The sequence below is a fragment of the Sesamum indicum genome, linkage group LG6 (genome assembly GCF_000512975.1).
Source record: "Sesamum indicum cultivar Zhongzhi No. 13 linkage group LG6, S_indicum_v1.0, whole genome shotgun sequence".
Lineage (NCBI taxonomy): Eukaryota > Viridiplantae > Streptophyta > Magnoliopsida > Lamiales > Pedaliaceae > Sesamum > Sesamum indicum.
The window spans coordinates 3,150,875-3,176,633 of NC_026150.1; the positions used below are offsets into that span (position 1 = coordinate 3,150,875).

Genomic DNA, 25,759 nt, shown 5'->3' on the forward strand with positions numbered 1-25,759 from the left:
ATATATATAGTCTAGCCTCATAAATATTTGTGGATTTTGTGATGCTGTCAGATCTGCATATATTTGCAATAGCAAGTACTTACTCTATTTTATTGTTTAATGCAGCCAGGCTATTGTCTACATGCTTACACAGGACATACTTCACATGTCATGTCCCTCGATTTCCATCCTAAGAAGAATGATCTTTTCTGTTTCTGTGATAGTAACAATGAAATACGTTATTGGAGTATAAGTCCATTTTCATGCACTCGGATGTCCAAGGTTGTGTTATGAACACTGATCTTTGATCTCTTAAATTTCCATATGTCTTCGAGTTCGATTGTATTGTTTTGAAGCTAATTCTGGACTGCATGGTGGTGTAGCAAGGAGGCAGTGCACAAGTGAGATTTCAACCTATAACTGGACATCTACTAGCAGCAGCATCAGACAAGGTGGTTTCTATATTTGATGTTGAAAATGACAGGCAAACACATTCTTTCCAGGTTTGTGCATTACTATTACCATATTGGTCTGGAAGGGGTTATAGCAATTAAATCCATGCTTTGTCCAGTGCGTCGACTAGTGTTTGTGCATTTAATTTTGCTTTTACTTGTTATATTAATAGCTTTGATGCTGTTTATAGGGACATTCCGGTGTTGTGAACTACCTGTGCTGGGATCTCAGTGGTGATCTCTTGGCTTCTGTCAGTGAGGATAGCATTAAAGTTTGGTCATTGGCCTCTGGAGAGTGCATCCATGAGCTCAACTCCAACGGGAACCAATTCCATTCCTGTGTGTTTCATCCAAGTTATTCTGCTCTCTTGGTGATTGGAGGTTTGCAGGTAAATAAATCCCTCACACTCTCTCTCTCAATCTCTCTCTCTCTCTCACTCGCATGCATACACACATAATGGTCAACCAATTATCCTCTTAACAATTTTGTATGGTATTTACTGAAAGGCCATCTCCATTCTTAGTGAGCGTTTACTTGTATCAATGTTGTTTGGGTAGTGGACTGCCTTAATGCAACCTGTTGTACTGTTCTTGCCAACCTTGGAGGATAGCAAATGAAATTAATAGGTTGTTGCAAGTCTGGTAGTTTCTAACATTTTCTATGCTAATGAATTCCTTCCATTAGGTTTCTATGTTGTTCGCTGAACCTGAATTCCTGCTTTCACTATGCTGCTCCTATTGCTTGTGGTGCTTGTTCCGCAACATCAAAATCTTCTTGATTAGATAGGAACCTAGTTATGTGACGTAAATGCTTCTTTTTTTTTTACCTTGATGATGTAGTCGATGGAGCTATGGAACATGGTCGAGAACAAAAGCATGACTGTTCCTGCACATGAGAACATAATTGCTGCCTTGGCACAGTCACCTCTGACAGGGATGGTAGCCTCTGCTAGTCACGACAGTTCTGTCAAGCTATGGAAATAAGCCGGCATGACTGGTCTGGTCCGAAATTGTTAAAATTGACATTCAGGAAACTTGCCATAGCTTAGGGGTGTTCTCTCTTGGTCTTTGTAAGAAATGTGAACTAGTGTTAGGTGTTTGAGTGTCTTCAAGATTTTCGGATCGACTTTGACTAAGATTACAAGCACACCAAGCAGACTGATCGATATATGCAGAGCAAGTGTTGATAAGGGTTCATAATTCCGCTTGTGGGCTATGCTATTCTTATTTGTATCCTTTTCCTGCCAAAGCTAATGGGTTTGTCTCAACTACTGAAAACAGGCCATAATGTAAATGACGAGCTATGTGTTGACCGCATGTGAATTGCATTGAGGATGATCGACATAGTACCTCAATTTTTGTGAGGGTCTCACATTATTTCACGAAGTCTTGAGCCCCCCACCCCTACCCTAGGAAGAGTACCTTTAGTTCTTCCTACTGCATTCATCTTTTTCCTTGTGTTTGTTCAGCAGTAGGGTTTACTGTTTCCTTTGTCATCCAAACTAGATACATAAGATGCATAAATGACTTTACCAACTTCATTTGGAGGATTGTGAAACGTCCCCACTTCAAGTTGATTCCTGAGTTGTTATGCTTCAATCCAACATCTGGGACCGAGGGATTTTTCTAGCTTGGTTATGCATCAATCCAACTACCTAACTTATGGAAGACAACATGTGTTTTTGGTTATCACCCGAGAAATGAGTCATTTAACTCAAATCAAGATTGATCGTATTAGAATTAATTATATGATAAGTGTGTAATATTTTTTGCGGTGTAGTTGATGTATAATTCAAGAAAAGTGATTTTTATCATGTATTAGATTTATTTCGTAATTAACTTGGTTCAATTAAATTTGATACGAGTAAAAATTTTTCCTCAAACGAGACCTCTGTAATTAGGGAGTAGGTAGGGATGATAGTGATATGGAAGGTCTCTAGTTATATTACAAGGTCTCGAGAAATGTGAAGGACGCACATCTATTTTGGTTGTTGCAGAATAATGAAAAAGATGAGTGCCGGAGATATGCTGAGTGGGAGGCAAACACTGAGGAATTGAACCTCGCCTTATTGATTACCAAATAGCAAGAGGAAGCAAACTGATATTTGATGCTCCAATTGTTCATGAACGTCTAGCTTGATATGTAGCACGAATCAATGAAACAACATGACCCATGAAAATTGCAGAAAAATATGTTTGGTTTTATTTTCAATTTATCTCCTGATGGGCCAAAAAGTGTATATCCAATGTTTGCCTTCCCATAAAAACATCATATTTTGGTGTTTTTATCTCATTTGTCATAAGTACATGCATATATTTACAAACATATATAATATAAATATATATGAAAGAAAAATGATTTGACAATAGATAGTGAATTTTGTCTCCCAAAATACAATATCTAACATATAATATTTATTTTAAATTATCACAAAAAACAAATGGCTTCGGTTGGTTTTATCTTTTGAGGATCCCGAAATGGGCCAAAATGTTTGCATACTTTTCTTTACAATTTATCTGTGCGAATTTTTTATTTTGGACTTTCTATTTAAATATATATAAACACACACAGACACACTTATATAAATATAAATATAAAATAGACATGATTTGATAATAAACAATAATTTTTATCTAATATAAAACACAACATTAAACCTACAATACCTATATATAAATACATATTTATATAAAAATATAAAACAATACTAAAGTAACTTTCGTCTTTCAGAACACAACATTAAACATACAACAGTTACTTTAAATCATCTCTAAAAACATTTTCAACACATACTTCTTTATCTTTATTTTTTCCTATCTATCTCCAAAAACAAAACATAACTCCCAAGATTTTGGTTGAAGTGTACGTACACTAATCAAATCGAACTATAATTTATATATTAGTTATGGTTATACGCGGTTTCTGTGAGTATATAAAAAATTTTTGGTGTGAAATGGCAAATAAAAATTATGAAAAAAATATAATTATAAATTATAATAAATGTAGAGTAAGGTGAAAGTGAAATATGGAGTAGTGGATAGTTAGAGGAAAAAAACAATATAATTGTGAGATTATTAAATAATATTGAAATTACTAACCTGACTAATTTTTTTTTAAAAATAAATGAAACTAAAGGTAAATTTGTCATTCAAAAATTGGTACGATAAAAGAATTTCTTTTACAATAGTATAGATATATTTTTTCACATGAAATAATAAAAATTTTAAACATGACTAATATGAATGGTCACTTGTAAAGCTAAATGTGGTGGAAAATGAAATATGTCAATTATACATTTATGACAAATATCACACAATAATTTTTATTTCGAATGTAATTTTTTTTATTTATTTTATTTTTATTTATAATATATTTTAAAATATAAAAATATTATTTATTATATATACGTAAGGATGTGGCCCAGTAAGTTCCGGCCTGCTATTGGCCCATGGAATCAATAATTAGTAGCTACATTACATTCAATCCTTCCTCTCTATATTGCCTTCTTATATTTTCCTTTCTTCTCTACGGTTCGACCCCAAATCTGTTTCCAGAACCAGAGGGTATAGATATGGAAGTCCCTGAGAAATTCAAAGAAATGATGGAGAATGAATCTGATGAAGACGATGAATTGGAGAAGATCTGTGAAGCTTTTATATGTTGTGTTTGTCGGTAATTTCATTCTCCTCTGGATATCTCCTTTCTCGATGTATATGTATGATATCTGCTGTCCAATTCTTCGCGTTGGTGATGCATACTTTGTTCTAGTTGTCTTATGGTGTTAATTTATGCTAAATTTGAGGTTAATTCGTATTTGTTTGTGGCGTTATGCTATTGCTGAATTTGAGGTAATCGTATTCGTTTATCGGTTGTGTTTATTTCAAATTTGAGGTGAATTTTATACTTATTATGATATGATGTTATGTTCAATTAGGTGAACTTGTACATGATAATCGTGTCTTGTTAATTTTGAGACGAAGTTGTACTTGATTATAGTGTTGTGTTTGTTTTAAGGTTGATGATATATATATATGTGTGTGTGTTCAGTTTGAGAGAAAGTGCATACATGAGGTGCTTGCCTTTTTTGAGGTTGTGCAATGTGCTTTAGTTATTTTACCTTGCCATGGTATGGTGGTGATCACCTTGACTTGTATGTCCGTCCCTGAGTTGTATATAACTAAATAAGCAGAAAGTGGCAACCATATTATTATGGTTTTTCTTTTCACCTTTTAATTATCTGCCGCTATGCTGTTTCTAGATTATACATCCCTTGATCACATTCATGCACAGAGGTAAATATTGGATTTCTGAGTACGTTTTACGTCTTTTTTGGGTTATCTTTTGTTATGATTGGTTTTGGTGAACTCTATCTTCTGTACTTCTGCTAGGTCTATGGTCGTTTTATCATTGACTTGTCACCTGATAATAGACGGACCTCAACTTTATATGTTATGTAGTATCTTTAACAAGTCAATGCTGCCTTACTTCTTTTAAGTTCCAAAGGTTTTTGAACTGTCATGTTGAGTTACTTGTAGCTATAAGAAGTTATATATGCTATTTTGGTGCATCTTGTATATTGTATTTTCACAATATGAAGTTCATTGGCAAATAACATTTTCAGCGTTCTGCTTCTTTTCTGCAGAGATCTCCTTTACAAGCCTGTTGTTTTAGGTAAGAGTTTCTTCAACTAGGTGGAAACCTGCATGATATGATCTTTATGAGTGTGACTGATTCTCTCCTGCCCCAATGGTGCAGCTTGTGGCCATATCTCGTGTTTCTGGTGTATTCACAAGTCCATGAGTGGCCTGCACAAGTCCCGTTGTCCAATATGTAGGAATCAATATTATCATTTCCCATATATATGTCAGAAGCTTCACTTGCTGCTCTTGAAAATGTATCCTAGTGCCTATAAGAGAAGGGAAAACCAAACTTTAGGTCAGGTTCTTAATGTACTCTAGTTCTTTTGGTTACTGGCCAACAATGTTTTCATGTCAAAACATCTGCAGCTCAACATATTTGATTGTTTTGCATGTTCCAGAAGAGGAGAAGGATATGGGCTACTTCTCCCCGCAAATCGGTGCTCCTGAATACCAGTTACAACCTGAACCAAAGATAATTAAGCCATCCAATGCTTCAGTGCCCTGCTTTTCTGAAACGGACTCATCACTCAATCCATGTTCTGTCAGAGCAGGGGAGACTCTGGACAGTATGGAGCATGTACACTCTGGTTCAGTTCATCAGGATATTGGCTTGGGAAATCTGCTAGAAAGCAGAAAAGATACCGCAGCAACTAGTGCCCCCATTGCTGAAGATAGAAACTCAAACCAGATACATCGCAGTGGAACTTGCAAGCAGGCCTCAGTTGATGATGTGTTGTGTGATTCCTGTAACCACATGCTTTTCCGCCCTATAGTTCTTAACTGTGGGCATGGTATGATCCATCATCACCACCTTATCTCATAAATCAATGTGAAAAATTAAGATAATTATTATGGCTTCATATATTCAACTAAGAATTGATATATACCCTGTATTTACCCGACCCATGTGTGTTCAGCATTTTGTATCTGCTGCATTGTCCCCCAAACGAGTGAGATGCTCAAGTGTCAAGTTTGTCAAAGTCCGCATCCAGGTGATATACCAAAAGTATGCTTGGAGTTTGATCATTTTCTGGAGGAACAATTTCCCAAAGAATATGGGTTGAAAAGAGAAGCTTTACAGATGAAGCACGAGCAGTTCCTGAGCAAGTCTCCAAGTACATGTATGTTTGTGTTTCTGTATTAATCCTGTGCTTGTTTCTTGAACATATTTAGATTGAAATGGTTTTGAGTTGAACCGAAATAGTTTTAATGTTCTTCTTTGAAGGGAAGAAATTTTGCTAATTCGAATTGTGAATAGGAGTAAGAAATCATGAAAGTTGTCAAGTACCTATTATGGAAGTTTGTTAAAGAAATGGGTTTTCAGCATCCTATTTACTTTGCTCTTCAGAATTTTATTTAGTAATAGCTTGTACCTGCAGAATGCACTTTAAAGGTACTGTTTTATTTCGAAATTACAATTCTGGTTTTAGATATGCTAATATTTAAGTTTTGGGGGGAAATTGGCTGATACTTGTTCCACAATGCAAACAATCAAAAGTTGGGTTCCCTTCCCTGCAAATCTGACATGAACAAACTTGTTCTTATATTTTATGATCTCGGAAGGAGTCTCACTGTTGTTTATAGGCCTAATTCGCTGATCCTGATGCATGTCCTTTGCATCTGTTGATTGTCACTTCTAATTCCAAACATTTGGTTTTCAGGTTCGTCAGAAGCTGGTAAGGAAAGTTTCCATTTTTCATTTTCTTCAGGAGAGGATCCTTTGCCCTGGTGGAATGCGAGCTCAAAAGTCCATATCGGAGTTGGTTGTGATGCATGTGGGGTATGCTGCTTACTTTGATGACCCAACATATTTAGCAGATTGGTTATGTTTTAAGTATTATGAACTCTGTTGAATTTGAACCTTTGTTGTTTTCTAAATGTGTAAATTGAGTCTTGTTGTAGTCAAACCAAGGATTTTTTCGTATCTTAGGCAAAATCATTGTTTTAATTTATATCAATACTATTAACAGAACTGAAAACAGCCTTAAGATGGATCAGATGTTGAGTAACAAGTGCATGAGCGAAACCTTGCAATGCCTTCGTTGCTTTCTTATTTAGCGAATCCTGGAACCAATTACTTTTTCCATCCGCTGGAGCCATCTATTAACCCATCCAAAATATTGCTTTTTAAAGTCTTAGTGTTGCAGAAATGTGTACTTGAGGCCCTGCAGACCTGCAAATATGTTGTATGATGCGTATTAACAGCACCTCATTTGTTCAGATGTACATTTCTTGTTTTTTGCTTAATCTCATAGGCGGGCGCTTTTTGCTTTAGTTGCTGCCATTGGAATACTGTCTTTACAGATTCCACCCTTTATATAGTGCTTCAGCTCCTACAAGAAGTTAGAGCTAAATGTCCTTTCAGCCCATCTCCTCTATGCCTTCAGATTCCAGTAGATGCATGAAAAACTTAGTCCGACCTGCCATACATGTACAAACTTTGCTTTGTCCAGTCCGCTCTTAGCAAAGTAGGTTATGCTTTTTCAACCTCCACTATGTGTACGATAAATGAATATTTGGAATTTAGCATAACATAGAAGTAGTATCTTTTTGTTTTGCATCTCGATATCTGACGGAATAGAGACTGGCTTTCAGTCATTATATGCTTTTCACTTGAACTGTATTAACTATATCAGTCTTTGAAATTCTACGTGCAGATGTATCCTATAATTGGTGATAGATACAGGTGCAAAGATTGTGTGGAGCAAATAGGCTACGACCTATGTAAAGATTGCTATAGTACCCGTTCTAAGCTTCCTGGCCGGTTTAATCAGCAGCACACCTCGGAGCACAAGTTTGAAATTGTGAAATCAAATGCAATGCATAATATTATGTTAAGACTTCTAAGGGGACAATTACAAGAAGTTTCTGCTGTCTCTGATGCCCTGCACGACACCTCAGCCAGTGCGATCCCTTCATCCGATAATACCAATGAAGATGAAGAAAATGTTGCTGATGCTACTCGTCCCTCATCTGAGACAGAACCAAATGAGAGCGAAAATCAGCGGTTGGCATGATAAGTTACAATTCATGGATCTGCTATTGGATAACTGGCACAGGTGATGAAAAATGTGCTAGGGTTCTGCCATTCGCCAGCCTTGGTATGTTGTGTTCTTTTTTAATTTATTCTATTCGCTAAAATTTATCGTTTGCAATGTTGAAATTCTGACCTAAACCCTCCTTTGAAGCACTTTCTAGAGCTCAAGTGTTCCGATAATTGGCCCGCCGTCAGGTCTTCCGGACTTTAAAAAGAGGTATTCATTCGTCGATAAATGGATCAACCCAGTTCAGAAACGAATATATGTAAAGCAGACTACAGTTTCTGTGTCTCATACTGCTATAAAAGCGGTGTTCCAATTCTTTCAATTTGCCTGTAAATTATGTATCATTGAATCACTAAACCATTCTGAATCTCCACTTGATATTACTCCTATGTGAAGTAATAAGTGCTGATAATTTGTAGTTACATTGAAATCATGACTAAGTATAGATATTTTTCCTTGGAACTTCCCTCAAGTCATTTATTGTCCAGAGAAAAATTTAGATTTGTCTGATGGAATATGTTAGTGGAGTCATAACAGGTAGAGAGAGAGAGCACTCATTTTATGTTGTAGTTATTTCTTTTAATGCGGACAAATTGAAATGGGGTCATTGCTTGTTTCTGTAGCAAAAGAAACCTAAGAAATAGCATTTGGATTGGAATTGTGCCAAGAGACCTAATCTTGATAGGAGAGAGCAAGACTGGTCTTTCATCATTATAAGTGGAAACTAGGTAAGGTTGCACCACTTGAATATCACAGAGTTTAAATGTCATCAATCGGATAGAGTTTGTCGCTTGGCTAAAATTTCTTGATTGTAATAGCTACAGGATGCTTGCCGGTGAGGCTCAATTTCGAGAAGTATTACTAGGTATAGTTTTATTTTAATAGTATATGTTGATTATAGATGATTATGGGATAATTGCACTCTCTTTCCGAGGTTATGTGTAATTACACATATATCTTATATGATTTGAGAAATTATATTTAGCACCTATGAGGTTTGCTTCTACCTAATAAATAAGTTTTTTCGTTAGTTAAAATTTATTGAATTTGTTGTTATTAATAAAAAGTTTATATTAATCCATGTTTTGCTTATTACTGACTTATTACAAATCAAATAAATGTTTTTATGATCAAATTACCTTCATATGTCTTTAGGCGTTAATTTATATGAGGATGTATATCTTTACTATTATAAGAGTAGTTTGTTAAAAAAAAATTATTTTACATGTAATAAGTCGGTAATCAGTCAATTGAGGGTAAATGTCGATTTTCATTCAATTTTTTGCTAATATCAACAAATTTAGTGAGTTTTGACTAATAGAGGAGTTTATTTGTTAGATAGGAACAAATCTCAGGTATATTAAATGTAATTTTTTAAACTATAGGAGGTTTATGTGTAATTATACCAAATTTTAAGCGGGGGGGAGTGTAATTATTTTTATAGTTATTTTATCTTGATAAATAGTATATGACTATTATTTTTGTTGGTAGTTATTACATATTATATTTGAGTCGATATATTCATAAATAATAATAATTATAGATTACTGCTTTCACTTAAAAATAAAAAAGCTACAAAATATTTAATTCATTTTATATTTTTTTAACTATTGTTATGCAGTAATTTAAGCTAAATTTATGTTACATTCGGTACTTTGAATTATGAAAAAGATTAAGCATAAGCATATGAGAGTTTGCAAAATGGAGGATTCATAAACAAAACACAGAATTATCAATTAACTATAAATATTTTTTTATTATTTAAATAATTATAAATATTTTTTAAAATTAACGAGCATTTAATAAATATTTTTCAATAATGAGTCCTCAGAAAAATTATTTACTAGACCTATATCGATTTTAAAAATAATTATAATTTTGTAATAATAAAAGTTATAATTAAAATTATATTAAAATTCATGAGAGTTTGCTGCAATTTATACTAAAAAATAAACATAATTTGGTGATAATAATGATGGGAAGAAAGGAAGGAAATAGAGAGCGTTGAAGTGACGCACCTCAATCAGCGTGCATGTGGGGGCACTTTGCCGCAGCATCAAAGAAAAAAGAGGACAAATTGTTGAAATGTGAGCAATTTCATGATTGGGTGAGAGGCTCCCCCTCCGGGAATTGCACCAACCCTATTCTTTTACCTCGCCCACAATTTCCACCTAATTACCATACCACCCTAATATTTCTCTCATCTTTATTTCTTGCGTAATACTAAAATATTTATATACAAACAAACCATTACCCTCTCATTTTTTATTTACAAAAATTATGTTGTAAAAATTTGAGCATAAATAAGTTATTCATTCTATTTTTAATTTCCCTTACCATAATATAATTATAAATTAATATAATATTTAGATTTAATTAATTCCGATCGATGGTTGTTTAATCTCTTTAATTTTATAAAAAAAAACTACACAATTAAAATATTCCTCCTCAGAAATCATAAATCGTACGACAAACACAATTCTCACGTTAATAGAATAACTTGAACATAATTTTCTAATAAAAAAGTAATTAATCCTTATAATAAGTCATTACCAAAATAGTATTGCTCTCAATCTATTTTTTAAATAATTCTTGAACCTATATTTGAGCACTAAATAAATTCAAATCACTCTTACCCAATATTCTTTCTCTTTTTTTTTTTTTTTTAAGAAAAGGGGTTCATTTCAAGAATTATAAACCACTAAACTAAAGTCCTAAGAAAATTAATAGGGTAAATTACAATCAACGATTTGATATAACTATGAATACTTTCTCATTATTTTAAAAAATTATAAATACTTTTTTTGGTACTTGATGAACTTATGTAATCCTTATATAGAGGTGTAAATTATCAACTTTGCTCTTATTGTATTAATCGAACGAGTTGGATTCAAAATTTTAAAAATTTGTAAGAACATTGTCCATTTAGCCCATAAAAAATTTTAGAAAATTTTTAAAAAAATTTAATTTTATAATTCGTAGTCCATAATGACATAATAATCCGTTCAGATGAAAAGTGAATAGAACTCTAATAGAGACTAATGGATTGAGTTAATTATTGAACGATCATTTAATTAAAATAATATTTTAAATAACGATAAAATATTTATAATTATGATAAAATTTCACAAAAATTCGTTGAAATATATATATATATATTTAAATTTGTATATATGAAAGTAGTTTAGCATGATTGAAGTGGTAGATTGATGTGTAAATATTTGTATTATTGATTCCCTTTAGAAGGAATGAGGGGCCAACGCCAAACAAACAAAAGTGTTGAGGGGAGGAAAGATTCCCTTGCATTGGGGCAAGCGCTAAAGACTGCTAGTAATTATAGGCACTATTATTATATAATTACTACTAATTAATTTATTAATTATGTTAATTTTTTTTATATAGTTTGTAATTATTACTGTTGTACCTCACCTGCACCCACACGTACGTACTTCTATACTATACTATACTGTCTAAAGAGAGACTGAAAAAGCCAGAAATTAGGGGGAAAAAGAAGATTAGCCACAAGGGGACAAACTGCAGTTTAACTCAATTTCTTTTAGCATTCCAAGATTTTATTATTATTATTTTATTCTATCCTCTTTTATTTTTTTGTGGAAAATAGCATACAGTCTTTTTATTTAAATAATAATAATAATAATATATTTTTAATAATTTAGTATTCATTTATTAAATTTTCTTCTTCTTTCATATTATATATATATATAATAATAATAATAATGCAAACACAACGAGTGTGCCACATACAATACGCCTATTGTTAATAATTGTTACAGGTTAGGTTGTAAAGTTTTTAAAATTGCAAACGTTCTGATGTTCATATGTTTTAAAATTAAAGTCCGATAGCGTCTAAAGTTAGAGCTAATTACACAAAAATATTATGTCCTTATAAAAATATAGGTACACTCCTTGAGAGGGTGTTTGTGTAAAGTTACGTCATCAAATAGGAGTGTACTTATAATTGTGCAAAATACACGGAGTGCTTTTGGAATTAAACTTAATTTCAAGAAGTGTCAACGTAATTTACTTTTAAAAGTATAATGCAGGTCCTCTTCGGTGTTGTGCATTAGGACTTACACGCAAATGCGCTATTAAGTGTTGAATCGCATGTGATAATTTTATTTTGCACTAATCTAATGACTTACTGTCTATCTGGATACAAACTCACATAAGCGTCGTCGAATTTTGCTATATGTTAAAGGGAATTCCAATTGATCAAAATGAGTTCCTTTCCTCTCGTTGAACACAAAATATAAGTTATTTATAAAGATTCTTATAAATTATCCACCAACACAATTTACATATCAACAATAAAAAAATCGAAACTTTTTATTGAAAATAGTCCGTTCTTATCAAATGAGCCAACAAACGTCAGCCCTACTATTATGATTTACAAAGAAGTTTGATTGGTTGATTTATTGAGGCATAGACAATAATCCAAGTGGTAATTATCTCAATTATACATTTGAATTGTTCAAACATAATAATCAATAATTGCTAAAAAATTAAAATTAAGTCTTCTAGCTATTTTAATATGGTAAAGTAAAATACCCTCCTTAAATAAATTAAAAAAATGGTAGTCCCTGAACGGTGAGATAGAATTACTATTTTACCCTTATTAATTTTAAAGAAAAAACATTTAAAAAGTATAAAATAAATTGAGGGTGGGTAAAGTAAACAATTTATAGGGCATATTACTCCATAAAAATATTTTAAAAAATTCTAAACATATATATATAATTATAATTCAACACCACAAAAAAAAAAAGAACAGAAACCTAATAAAAATTGACGAAATGGGTTCGTTGTCAAACAAACGTTGAGATTAGGGAGATATTTGTAATTTGTAAACAATGATCCTGTATTTGTAATTATGTTAAACCTCAAAGAAGATGGATATACTTTTGAAAGAAACAAATATTGTGTTAAAATCAAATATAGTAAAATTAGTTTTGACCCATTAGCAAATTACATAACAATTTCTATTTTCTTATTTCTTAGAAATTGAAATAGTTCTTGAAGAAATGAAAAGAAAACAATGAGAATAACATATCATGAAAAAATCGTGCTCCCCCTTTAGCACCTTTAACACACATCAAATGTATTATCCTTTTTATTGTAAGTGTAAGCGTGAATAAAGCAAAAGCTTACTAACTTCAAAAGAAGAGCAGTTCAAAGAAAGCCCTATTTTTCTCCACTTTTTTCCTTTTTTCACTAGTCAATTTAGTGTGCTTTAATATTATACACAAAGTCAAAAAAAATTAAAACAAAATTATTTGACATTGGAGAAATTAGGAATTAAAATATATGTTTTTGACAAGTTGCTCATCGTAGCATTTTGATTAAGATGATAACGGGTCCAGAATAGATATAGAAATAAAAATTTGAGGCCGTTGAAAAATTATACTTATATATTGTGTTCACAAACTAGTTGGCGGCGACACGAGGTGGGGGGATCATCGGTTTCTGTCGAACGCGAACCTACACTGAAAAAAAATATTATTTTTCACTATAGTTAATTGCCATAGTTAAAAAAATTATTGAAGATATTAATTAATCACGGTTGCGCAACAGTTATCAACCGTTGTTTATGCAAATGATGTCAAAATATTTGCTATAGCTGAAAACTGTAGCAGATATTCTTGCAATAGAAAATCATTACGAATGTGAATTCACTGTGGTCGAAACGTAAGCTAAAGCATCGATTTTGTCTTACTGTAATAGATAATATTAATTTACTATGATTTTTAATTCTAAGTGATTTGTCGTGTAGAAATAATTAACTTTTTTTAATAGTGTACTTCATTTACATTATTATTTTTTTTCTTTTTTGGATGTTCTGTTGTTATGGGTTGTTTAGGTTTGTGATGGTTTTCATGAATTCTGATAACGAAATTAATAATTTGACACTTATAAGGTTATCTGGTGTGTGATTGTACTTATCTCTGCACCAGATACTTATTTTACTGTTTCACGAGCCCCCATTAATTAAACAAAATATGTAATAAACTATTTTTACACACAAATTATTAGGACAAAGGTGTTTAATGGCTTCTTATGTAGCCATTTTGTTAAGGGTAATTATACTTAGAACCCCGAAACTACACTTTTCCCAAATATTATTTTAAAATTATATTTACTTCTTTTAAAGTACGCCATTACATAATCAAAATTGACTGAAAATTTCAGAAAATGAATGGGTATTTGTGCTCTTAAAAGCCCTTGCAGAATTCAAGTGATTCTATTATTGAAATTTGAGACTAAATGCTAAAATCTAAGGAAAAAAAATTTACATAATATTTAGTAGAAAAATATTTGAGGGGAATTAAATGAGCAATTAAGGCTTGTAGTAATTAATCTTGAAAGTGTGTCTGAAATAAGACATAAACAAGTGATGGAATCTTTAACTGTGCATTTGACTTTTGTCTCTTCAGCATTAATTAATGTATGGGCAGTGTAATAATAATGAGTTATTTTTAAATCTTAATCCTTTGCAGAAGGGTATTTGTACATTTGATTAGATATGAAAATTACCTTAAGACATCAGCATGAACTGACCCTTGTCCTATGGGGTCCAAAGTGTGTAAATTTTTGGCATGTGTTTATTTGTTTCATGCAATAACTAATTTGTGTACAAGGACATATCTGCCCTTCAAAACATGCTCTAGTAATTATCTTGAAAATTGTGAAATCTGATCTGGGTCGAGATTGTGCAATGGTCAAATTGTGTTTAATTGATATGATAAGGGTATATTCGATCCCAGAAGTGCATTGGAGTTGTGTTGAAATTGAAAATGTTAGATTTGTTTAGGTAATTCTCGACTAAAATCGTCCATCTCTTACGCTGAGAGTTTGGAGTTTGATGTGGAGGTCACACTTAAACTCCTTGTATGATAAAAAAAAAAAAAAAAAAAACTTATGGATATGATTTTAATAGAATAAATAACATTGGATTTGCGTGTTATATGTTCTGGTCGTACAGGTCGAGTCAGACTGGATCCAATCTGATGATGTGTGTGATTTCTACAGCTGTTCAATCAAACATGGATCGATAATTTATCTAAAATCGTACAACTCAACAATGCCAATGAGCATAGACCCTCCACATGCCAGGTACGATTTGTTCTACATTTACCATTTTCTCGAGCTTTACCTTCAGACGACTTTCCTTATTCAAATATCGAAGAACTACAATTCGAGTCTTTTTGGTGTTGTCATCGCTTAGCTTGTGGTTGTAGGTGCACTTGAGAGATTTAAAATCAACATGAGTTAAGAGGCATTAAATACTTAACTAAATCCAGGCCTTTGGTCAGAACCTAAGCATGTAATAAGGCCGCGAAATTATATCTCAAAGTGATAAACACGTACACAAATAGTTTAGATGATGTCAATATTCATGAGTGGTTCTATATGCTAGGGTAGTATGACTTCAGATTGTCAAATTTTAGATTATAAGCTTGTGACTTGACCGATGGTTAAAATTGAATCATAACTGACCTAATTAAAAATATGGATTCAACAGTTAAGAATGGATTTTCTCGTCACGCCCCTAAACTTTACATATATTAATTAAGAATAAGAAAACTCTAGAATTCTTCAAATATAAATAGCTGGTTTAAAAATTCATATTTCCTCCGATAATTCAATACAAAGTTAGAAAATAATTTTCTTGTTTGAATTCATTTTTTTAAATCCAAATATAACAAAAAGTAAAATATATTGTATATTCTTGTTGACTCATTATGACCATTTCCTATAAACTTAGGACCTCACAAGACACACATATGATATGTTCATGTTAGTGTCATAGTCTATGACAGAGTGGTTGTCATAAACATTTGAAATCAATTCATGTTAGTGATATAATAAACTTTATGGTTAAAGTGTGAGAGTGGACACTTTCCACACCAATTTAGGAAATAAATAATATTCTACGCTCTAATATATTAATTGTTTTTACAGTAAAATAAATTCACATGACACATACACACATATAGTAATGAAAGACTATATATAAATAGTTGTAAGAGATAAAATTATTCTTTTAAAAAATTTAATTTATATTTCGAGTTTCTGAATAAAGGCCATCGCAGTTATATGTACTACATAATATAAATAAAAAATTAAAATAAAAATATTGATCGTTATTAATGAATTATCTAAATATTGTACATTGCGCTTTCGTATTTTCAATTTTCTCGTAAATTTATGTGTATATTTTTCTTAACATAATTTCCTAATTTACATTATCGATTTTGTGCCACTTGCTGCTATTTAATTAAAGTTTTAGTGTATATCATATTAAGTGAAAATAAATATTTTTATTTAACTTAAATAAAAATTTATAAATAAAGTATATATAGACAGTGGTTTTTTTTGTTACTAATTAATGCCTTGTAAATTTTTTAAAATATGAATATATAAATACATATTTAATATTTATATTAGATAATAAAATATTTGGTAAATGGAAAAGAAAGAAAAATAGAATGCAAATAAGGAAATAGAAAAAAGGGTAAAAATGAGTTTTCAGACGAGTAGAAAATACAAGGGCCGGTCCCTCACATCCCCAATTCTTCCGTTTTTTTCCCTCCTTTCTCTCTCTCTCTCTCCCTCTTTCTCTCTCATGAAATCGGTCCTCTATTAGCCTCTGAGGACAGCGTGATAGTGATATGGGGAAATACATTCGGAAGCCCAAGACGACGGGCGACGTCGCCGCTAGGGATGTCTCGCAATCCTCTCTCGGAGTCCGCACCCGCGCCAAAACCCTAGCCCTCAAGCGCCTCCAGTCCTCGGCCAGTGTCGATGCTTCTCCGCAGCCGCCCAAGCCCGAGTATCTGGAGCTCCGTTCTAGGCGTCTTGAGAAACCCCCGCTCATCAGGCAGCAACTCCAGAATTCCAGAAAGAGCCATGCTACGAAACAGGGGTTTGTTTGCAGAGATAAAGAAGGGCCTCAAGTTGAGAATTCGCCCCAGAAACCGTGCTCTGGGTCGGGTGTTCCTGTCGGTGAGGCCAAGGAAGGGGATGGATGCTATGAGAGGCAGAGCGGAGGTTTTGAGATTGGGGATACGGAAATTGAGGCCTCTTTAGGGGAAAATTATTTGGATTTGGAGGCTAGGGAAAGGTATAATAATTTTTATATTGTTGTCATATTATTTTAGGTTTCTCGAGTGTGGTAATTGATTTTCTCATGTAAATTTTGTGTCAGAATTACATGTGTTGCTCTCATACTTTCACAATCTTTTGCTGGTCTTTGTGTTTTTAATTTTAGTTTTTGGTAGAAATGTTATTTGAGTGGAGTGAAAGAGGAAAGGTAAAGTCCTGATTTATTCTTATGGTTTCGTTCTGTCTTTCTTTCTTTTTTTTATTTTTTCCCTTTTATCACTGTGTTATTGTGGGGAGTTGGTGTGTGAATTATTCGAAAATACTGTTTTAAGCTATATACGTTTTCACGCCATTTTTTTTGTATTTTGATTATTTGTCTAAAAGACTGTATTCTTGAATATTGGTGAAAAAATATCTTTTTATTCCATCCTTTAAAGCAGTAAAAGTAGGTATTTGGGCGTTAAAGAAAGGATTCTTGGCCTTTTGAGGCTCATGTATTTGTAGGTTTTGTTCAAAGATTACTTTTAGAAATTAGAGTTCCTTTTCCCCTCACGGGTACCACTTCTTTTTATTTAGATTTTGTTTCCTAAGAACTAATTTCTCTCCCCTCTCTTCCTTCACCTGGTAATGAATGTTATTTATATACAGAGAGTTGCTGCTGCATTTAAGATTTCTCGTCTTAAAACTATGGTTTGGAGTTTTCATCAAGAAATAACCATTTGCTTGGGATTTTGTGTGCTTCTTTGGGCAGAATGTGGTGGAAAAGTCAAATGTTTCTTCCTTTTTTCCTTACTTTGGTTGTCCTTCATATGGTTATATATGTTTTCCTGGACGTTTTAACTTTTTAATGTGTGACTTGTTTCAATTTATTCTGGCTGGGAATTTTGCCAAGTGTTCTTGGTTCTGCAGCAACAAAGCTGCCCCTAATTCCCAATTACTGTAATTAGGACATTTATAGCAGCCTCACATCCCTTAATTACATATGTAATTTGTTAGTATATTTTCTATATAGCTGGAGTTTTAGTTTCTGAATGAAAAGTGAGGTACAAGAGCTTCTCAGAATACCTTTGTAGTATTGTCATAGTGTTTTAATTACATGGTTATGTAAAGTGTCATAATATCTCATTTAACCAGAAGAAACATACATCTTGTGGACGGTTTTGCCTTAATTGCTTTAACACCATGCAATATTTGTTTACAACAATGTATTTTCTTTGTGGGTCACACAAAACTGTAAATTATACTGGGTCCTTTGTTCCCAGTATGAGTATATAAGTATCATGCATTCCCCTTCTACTGTAATAATTATTTATGAAGAGACTTTTGCATATAAGGAATAGTGGATGTTGACGAGTTCTGTGTTTTTAGCAGGAGCACTAGGGAAAGCACCCCATGCAGTTTGATCAGGACAGCCGACACTATCCCAACGCCTGGATCTTCTACGAAGCGGAGAAGTCCTACTGTGGCCAATGAAAGGGTACAAAATGCGCTTCTTAGAAGTATTCCTACAGCTCATGAAGTGGAGGAATTTTTCACTCGTGCAGAGCAGCCGCAGCAGCGCCATTTTATAGAGAAGTATGTCTGTTCTTCTCCAGTATACTACTATTTTCCTCTGCTACACTGAGTTGAAACCTCTTCAAATGGTTAATCTGATGATGAATTCTTTGCGAACAAGCCTGATCTTTTATTGGGTTATCTCTGCAGGTATAATTTCGATATTGTGAATGATTTGCCCCTCCCCGGACGTTATGAGTGGGTAAGAGTGACACCTTGAGCAGTATAAATTGTTTAACTTTACGCCCCGTGACAACTGTAACTTGTCAAGATCAGAAGCTCACTTAGGAAGAAGGTAGGATTACTATGTTACTCCTGCAATCCTCAATGCTGTAAAGTGAAGCAGTAGCAATGAAAGAAGTGTAATTTTAGTGATCTGTAGAATATTAGGCCCCCAGGAATTGCAGACTAACCATTTAGAAGTAGAATCCGCACAGAATGTAACATTAGGCTTTGGTAAAGTTCCATCCTTGTAATGCAGGCAATCATAGTTAGGTTCTAATTTCTCCTTTTCATGTTGACTTTGGTATTTGGACCTTCCCCCTCTCCCCAAGGAATGTAGCAGCACAGAACCATGTTCGACATCTCTCTGATGTCGTCAACTGGGGCACTAACGGGAAATAAAGTTAAGTTGATTATACTTAAGCTTTTACTAAATAAAGCGAGATTGTCATGCGATCAACGAGCTTTCTTGCTGCAGCTTTGCATTAATTTGAATGGGAACATTACATTGGAACTGGTACGAAGTGCTTGATGTTTTTCCGTATGAGATTTTGGACTCCTGGACTAAGCATTTCATCGATGAGCATTCTGTGGATGTCTCTGTGTATGGTTGTAGACTGCACATATGAGGACTGTGTGGAGCCTCTGTTAACCGGCATCACAATCGGTGGTTTTCACCATCCTTTGCATCCAAGAATCTTGGATGGTCTGGCTTAACTCTCTATCTCCGGGCCCGATTTATTGCCGCACTCTGATATTCATAAATTCTGAAGATCAGGACCCAATTTCCTTGTTGAAAATGGTGACTTTGATTGTTGATGACAAACGATTAAGAACTTGATCAGAATTCAAGTCCAGACAGACAACTCCACCCCACATCAAAGAAACCAAACACCACATAAAAAATGATGCTTGAAAACAACCCCTCGTATTCACATGCTCTTCTCAACACAAACCCATGTTCCCTCAAGTAAAATCTCAGTGGTGGGCATCAGGTTCTGATCCCTGTCGGGGATAGATTTTTCGAACTCTTACCAATATTAAGTGCATGTCACCTTCCTGAACATAAAAGCTGCTCAACCCAAATCAAGTGGGCATTTATTGAGTTCAAGTACTTGCATGGCCAGGACTCATAACCCCCCTTGGCTTCTTGCAACCTAATTTTTGGTATGCTTCACATGGTGACATTGCACGGACCTGCCCTGCCCACCCTATTTCTTTTCGTTTCTTTCCTCATTTTTCTTGAATACATTTTCTTTTTTCTGTCGCAAACTTGTAACCAAATATGCCCAGACCTTGTATTCCATGATGTGAAACTTGGTTGTTTTCTTGCACATTTTCTTGTACGGGTCATTTGGACATGTTCTGCATTAATTTTGGTGTGATGCTAGACTCTTCATTGTTTAAGGGTTGCGCCTGTCTTTCATGTTATAAACCCTATTCCATTTAATATATGTATGTCATATATACAAAATATTTTTTTAAATATAATAGACGCACGGCGTGACCTATAATAAAATTTGAAACAGGTAATCCAACCCCACCCCACCATATTTCTTGCATTTTACCCACTAAATTTTCCAAGAATAGCGCCCTTTCTACAAACTAAGTCTTTTATAATTAATTGTCTTATGTCAAATTTATTTAGTAATAATGGTGTGTTATGATATTATTAATTTGTGGTATAAAAGATCTAATTTGATGAGATGGAATTGCAATATGGTATCTGCAACTTTTATCCATTAGTAATGAAACAGCGTCTTTAAATTTGTAAAAATAAAAACAAATGAGATGTCCATTTATCTTTAGCGAAAAATTAAAGAAAAAAGAGCTATAAGACACATACAAAGAGCCTTTAAAATATTTTGTATTTTTACACGTATTGAGTCTGTATTTCTGTGAATTGAAGTAATTAAACTCTCTTATTCTATGGATGCTAATCAAAAGATTACAAGAATTTGAACATGATTTTGAACATTGTATATATTAATCATCAAACCATGATTTATATCTTCTTTTAATTGGACTAGATAGATTCTAAAGCTATCAATCAAGCCTTCATGATCATTGATTCTCGCTGGTGGCTAACCGTTGGAACCTTACAGGACGAAAAATGCAATTTTACTGATCTATTTCACCTCCATATATGGGGTTCAGATAGTAATTAGTGCTTAATTATGAGTTCAATAAAATAAAATTGTAAATAGGTTGGGAGGAAATTTGTTATATATATATATATATACACACACACACCACTTGTTGAAAAAAATGGGCAGTAGAACGGCCGCGTTTGTTATATTATCCATTATATATTGGTTGGTGTGATTTTGGGCTTTGATAAATTACGAAGATGGTATGTTTGGTGACGGTTTGTGATTGCTTGTTGAATTTTTTTCATTTCCATTTTTTCATCTGAAAATGAAAAGTATTTGAATCACATCAACTACCACAATCACACTTTTATCTCATATTCTTTTTTATTAAAATGGAATGAGATGAAATTACAAGCGGTCAATGCCATATATTCGAATTTGCATGTGAATATAGGGGAGGACGTGGGGTCGGGTAATGTCTGTTCTGGTACCAAATTTTTTTTTAATTAAAATGAAATTCAATTTTGTTTTTTTGAGTTAGCAAACAGAAGCTGTCACATAACTTCTAAATGTAAAAAATAGAGATTGTTTGAAACAACCTCTATTTTTTTTTTATATAAATATATTTTTTATTTTTTATTAAAAGTTTGGTGTTCTTGAATTTATAATAAGTAATAGAAATCTGAATATACCATTAATCTTTGAATTTTGTAATTTTATTTCATAATCTTGTTATGTTTGATTTTATTTTTAACTTATTTTGGGGTGTTTTGTGGAGACAGAGAAAGAAAAACAAAGATAAATAATTATAAGTTAGAGATAGTGTGCATGTTTGGATTTGTTTTTGGAGATAATATAAAATAAGTATAATATGTTTGATGTTAGATAGTGGGAAAACAAAAAGTACTGTTCATTATCGAATCATGTCTTTTTTATATATATTTATTTATATATGTATGAAAATATATATAATTAGTTGTATTTTTTGGATAAAAAAATAATCAAAATATTGTTTTAAAATAATGTAAAATATCTCTAAAACTTGCAAAATAAAACAAGTCAAACATAATGTATATTTTGGCTCATCTCAAAAAAGATGGGCCAAAATCAAACCAAACATAGTGTTAGTGTTTGATTAAGAGAAGAGGAATTTTTGTTGGGATTAGGACTAAAGAGTGGAGAAGTAAGAAGAAGATTGAGGAGAGATGGAAGCATAGACTCAGACATTTATTTTTGACACATAATTTTTATTTTGTATTTTTAAAGTTTGGCTATTTTGAATAGGAGAATCTACTTAATCCGGATATAATTTTTAAATTCGAATACCAAATAAGTCCATATTTATTTTTTCTAAAAAAACTTTGATAGAAATATTTAAATTTGAATGAATTGGGTCGGAATCCAAACTATCCGGCCCAAGCACCCACCCCTACGTGAAACACACAACCCTCTTTGTGTATATAAATGACATTGTAATATGTTTGGATAAAAACATTCATATGGTTGTTTTTCTTTATAATAGAAGGCAAAAGCTATTAAACAAATAAGAGACAAATGCAACAAAATAATACATACATCCCATTTAATCTTATTATGCATAACCAAACAGCACCTTTAATGGATTTGATTGATGGTGGATTCCCCCTCCCCCGAACCAAAATACAGTTTATTGTCTCTGTCTCTGTGGTCTCCTGCCTCAGTCTCTCTCTCTCTACATGGAACGGAAGTTCCTGTGACGTGGCCGTCATGGAAATCTTCCACTCCTGGCTCGGCATACGTACCCGAGCAAAAACCCTAGCCCTCCATCGCCCACAATCTCCTCCTCCTCCGAAGCCTGACTCGTGTTACCTCGAGAGCTTTGCTCGCGGCGCCTTGTGAGACCCTTGCACCAACAGAATTGTGGAAAAGCTAGACAGAACTGTGGTTGCTTAGGAAAACAGGATCCGGAAGTTAGAGGTGATGAAGAGTTTCCAGAAACGGGCTTGATTTCGGGCTCAATTGAAGCGGAGGATTTGGGAATATTTGAGGCATCTTTTGGGGAAAGTAGTTTGGATTGCGGAGCGAGGGAAAGGTATTCACGCATGTGATTTTCAATTATTTTTATTAGTTGATCTGTTGGTGTCAGAACTGATGTGCCTACGCTACGAATCTCTGTGGTCCATTTCTGATAAAATTTTATTTTATTCCTGCTCTCGCCTGATTAGTTTGAGAAGATAGGAAGCAGGAAGGTGAGGGTTGTGTTGCAGTTTCTGGTTTTCTGGTTCTTCAGAAAAAGTTATATAGATAACAAAGAAAAAAAGAAACACAGAGGGGGTAGTAATACGCATAGTGAACTCTTCCTAATATAACCTTACCTCTGCTGCTCTACCTTTTGCTGTAGTTATCTATTGCATAAAAATGGAGATCTTTTCTCGTTTAAATTGGGGCAAAAGTTGGTCTCTTTCATTTTCTTACTTTTAGGGGGAAAATGCAGTGCGGAAATGTCTGCTTTTGCTTGAAAAGCTCTTTCATGAACTTTTTTACAGGGTTATTTATTTTTTTATTATTAAAAAAAATTATATTAATATAATTTTTTATAATATATAAATATTAATATGTCGAATTGTGATTTAAAATCACGACTCGACTAAAAAATATTTTTATTTTGATAAAAATGTTGGTGTTGTGATTATAAATCACATCTTCGGTCATTTGTTTTTTAATTGTGTTTAATTATTTTTGTTATAAATTAATTATATAAAATTAATTTTTAACAATATATTAAAATTTAAAAAATTATAATATTAAAATTGTATTAGTTTAAATAATTACAATTAAGTGTACAAATATAATTGTGTATATTTTTTTGTATAATTGTAAAAAGTATAATGAAGTATACAATTATTCTTGACAACCCAATACCGGCATATCTGATTGTATAAAAGAATTTCTTTGTTGGGCTTGTTACCTTGCACGCGATTGCGCCCAATCCATCTCATTGTGAATACATGATGTTTAATTTTGACCAGGGCGCGAAGATATGCGAATAGTAGTATCGTGGACCAACTCAAACCCCGATACGTCCCAATAAACTTCGAATTCCAGAGGTTCAAATGACTTGGAATATGTATTATTATAAGTCATTATATCATAATAATCATTCACCATTGATGCAACATTAATAATGTATGCAGCGCATACCTTTTGAGCGTAACTGCAAGGAATATCAAATTGAGTTTACTTGCCGCAAGAACATTCTTGGTTCGCAATTTTGACAATATGCGTATTGAATCGTGACGTCTTGTAACAACCGAGGCGAACTGTTGGAACTGATGGTATTTGGTGACGATATGCTCAACACAAAATCCGTCCACAGTTAGTTGTTGGCCAACATTACAATATTTTTCGCCAACCTTTCACAGAAATAATGGACAGTTCGCTCAAACGTCATCTCATCAATTACAGTCAACGGTAAGCAGCGAGCCCCTTTCGATACTCCATTTATGCATTTCGACATATTTGTCGTCAGAATTCCGCATCGCCATCCACTATCATGAGATGTTGTCCATTTTTTCTTGTTGATCTTGTCTAAATATTCAAACACAACTAGTTTCTGGCTCTTTATATCTTCCATAATGCGATTGAATTTTCTGATCTGATATTCAGAGTCAACTCTGCAGCAAAGATCCTTCAACACGATATTTTTGTATTGAGTTTTGAAATTGGAACACACATGCCTCAATCAATACCGGTGCATGCTGTTAGGTGGCATGAAATCCGAACTTTCACGTACAGCTTTAACGATACCAGGATGGCGATCAGAAATAAGGTAAATACCACGTTTCCCCCGTATAATATGTCTGCTCAATTGTCTAAGAAACCACTTCCAAGATGAATATGTTCATCGACAATTACAAAAGCAAGAGGGAGTACCTGTTGATTTTCATTCATAGCAGCAGCAATCAACATTTTGTACTTGTACTTTGTGTATAAATGGGTCCCATCTACACTGATGAATTTGCGATAGTGTAGGAACCCTTCAATACACGGCTTGAACGCCCAGAAGACGTATCATATCACATATGCACCTGTTGATGGGTGGCGGGCTTTGTGTTGTCATTCAATAATTGTTCTTGGATTATATTTTTGGAGAGCTCCTATATATTTAGGTAGCTTTTGAACTGAGCTCTCACATGTGTCGTAAATAATTTCACGTGGCATCTTCAAACTATACCATGCCTTTTGGTATGGTATGTCGTACCCTATATGGTCTTTCACAGTTTGGATGACATGCTTTATTTCGTACACGAGGTTGCATTTCACCTGTCCTAAAAGTAAAGAAGCAACATAAATTCTATCTAATTACCATATTCGAGGGTTATTTGATTCAATATACATTTATCGTCCCCCCTATTTTGTTATTATCCACCTTCCAATTTTTTGTTTCAAAATTCCTCGCAGCTCCCATCTACACCACATATCTGAAAAAAAATAAATATGAATCAATCGACTAATTTTGTATACTTATACTTATACAAATATATATATATATATATACACTTGAGCTGTTGTGCTTACAGTATACTTTCCATTTGACCTTCAAACTCTCAACCCCACTTGAGCTGTTGTGTTTACAGTATACTTTCCATTTGACCTTCAAACTCTCAACCCC

General features: G+C 33.2%; 3 protein-coding genes and 1 long non-coding RNA gene across 10 annotated transcripts in view; all 4 read left to right on the top strand.

The window, feature by feature from the left end:
- Window positions 1-1,803, top strand: part of LOC105163519 (transcriptional corepressor LEUNIG_HOMOLOG) — a 9,863-nt gene extending 8,060 nt beyond the window's left edge. For all 4 annotated transcript variants that reach the window (XM_011081887.2, XM_011081888.2, XM_011081890.2 and 1 more), the window contains exons 16-19: window positions 106-261; window positions 363-482; window positions 623-820; window positions 1,272-1,803. In XM_011081887.2, coding sequence (XP_011080189.1) covers window positions 106-261; window positions 363-482; window positions 623-820; window positions 1,272-1,415 — 618 coding nt within the window. In that variant the 3' untranslated portion in view covers window positions 1,416-1,803. The remainder of the gene's footprint in view (window positions 1-105; window positions 262-362; window positions 483-622; window positions 821-1,271) is intronic.
- Window positions 3,938-8,588, top strand: LOC105163520 (E3 ubiquitin-protein ligase PRT1). Of its 3 annotated transcripts, none has more exons than XM_011081891.2 (8): window positions 3,938-4,104; window positions 5,054-5,103; window positions 5,188-5,367; window positions 5,471-5,863; window positions 5,990-6,193; window positions 6,734-6,852; window positions 7,730-8,173; window positions 8,261-8,588. In XM_011081891.2, exons 1-7 carry the CDS (start codon window positions 4,004-4,006, stop codon window positions 8,087-8,089), a joined length of 1,407 nt encoding a protein of 468 aa, XP_011080193.1. In that variant the 5' UTR covers window positions 3,938-4,003; the 3' UTR covers window positions 8,090-8,173; window positions 8,261-8,588. The 3 variants fall into 3 exon arrangements, with proteins under 3 accessions (XP_011080193.1, XP_011080194.1, XP_011080195.1); XM_011081892.2 differs by having other exon boundaries at window positions 8,271-8,588; XM_011081893.2 differs by having other exon boundaries at window positions 3,939-4,104; window positions 5,075-5,103.
- On the top strand, window positions 16,699-19,475 carry LOC105163521 (cyclin-dependent kinase inhibitor 3). 2 transcript variants are annotated; one of them, XM_011081894.2, is made up of 3 exons: window positions 16,699-17,258; window positions 18,608-18,814; window positions 18,944-19,475. In XM_011081894.2, the coding sequence occupies exons 1-3, from the start codon at window positions 16,807-16,809 to the stop codon at window positions 19,011-19,013; spliced, it is 729 nt and encodes a 242-aa protein (XP_011080196.1). In that variant the 5' UTR covers window positions 16,699-16,806; the 3' UTR covers window positions 19,014-19,475. The 2 variants fall into 2 exon arrangements, with proteins under 2 accessions (XP_011080196.1, XP_011080197.1); XM_011081895.2 differs by having other exon boundaries at window positions 18,611-18,814.
- On the top strand, window positions 22,561-25,543 carry LOC105163522. The gene is made up of 4 exons (XR_847932.2): window positions 22,561-23,179; window positions 24,117-24,194; window positions 24,282-24,558; window positions 24,754-25,543. It is a non-coding gene; the product is annotated as an uncharacterized LOC105163522 (long non-coding RNA).

What these genes read in the sequence shown, in the direction of transcription:
- LOC105163521 (XM_011081894.2), top strand. Translation starts at nt 16,807, where the DNA reads ATGGGGAAATACATTCGGAAGCCCAAGACGACGGGCGACGTCGCCGCT. An exon ending in GATTTGGAGGCTAGGGAAAG is followed by an intron (nt 17,259 to 18,607) that starts GTATAATAATTT and finishes CTGTGTTTTTAG; the next exon opens with CAGGAGCACTAGGGAAAGCA. An exon ending in CAGCGCCATTTTATAGAGAA is followed by an intron (nt 18,815 to 18,943) that starts GTATGTCTGTTC and finishes TTATCTCTGCAG; the next exon opens with GTATAATTTCGATATTGTGA.
- LOC105163520 (XM_011081891.2), top strand. Translation starts at nt 4,004, where the DNA reads ATGGAAGTCCCTGAGAAATTCAAAGAAATGATGGAGAATGAATCTGAT. An exon ending in AGTTCTTAACTGTGGGCATG is followed by an intron (nt 5,864 to 5,989) that starts GTATGATCCATC and finishes ATGTGTGTTCAG; the next exon opens with CATTTTGTATCTGCTGCATT. An exon ending in TTGGTTGTGATGCATGTGGG is followed by an intron (nt 6,853 to 7,729) that starts GTATGCTGCTTA and finishes TTCTACGTGCAG; the next exon opens with ATGTATCCTATAATTGGTGA.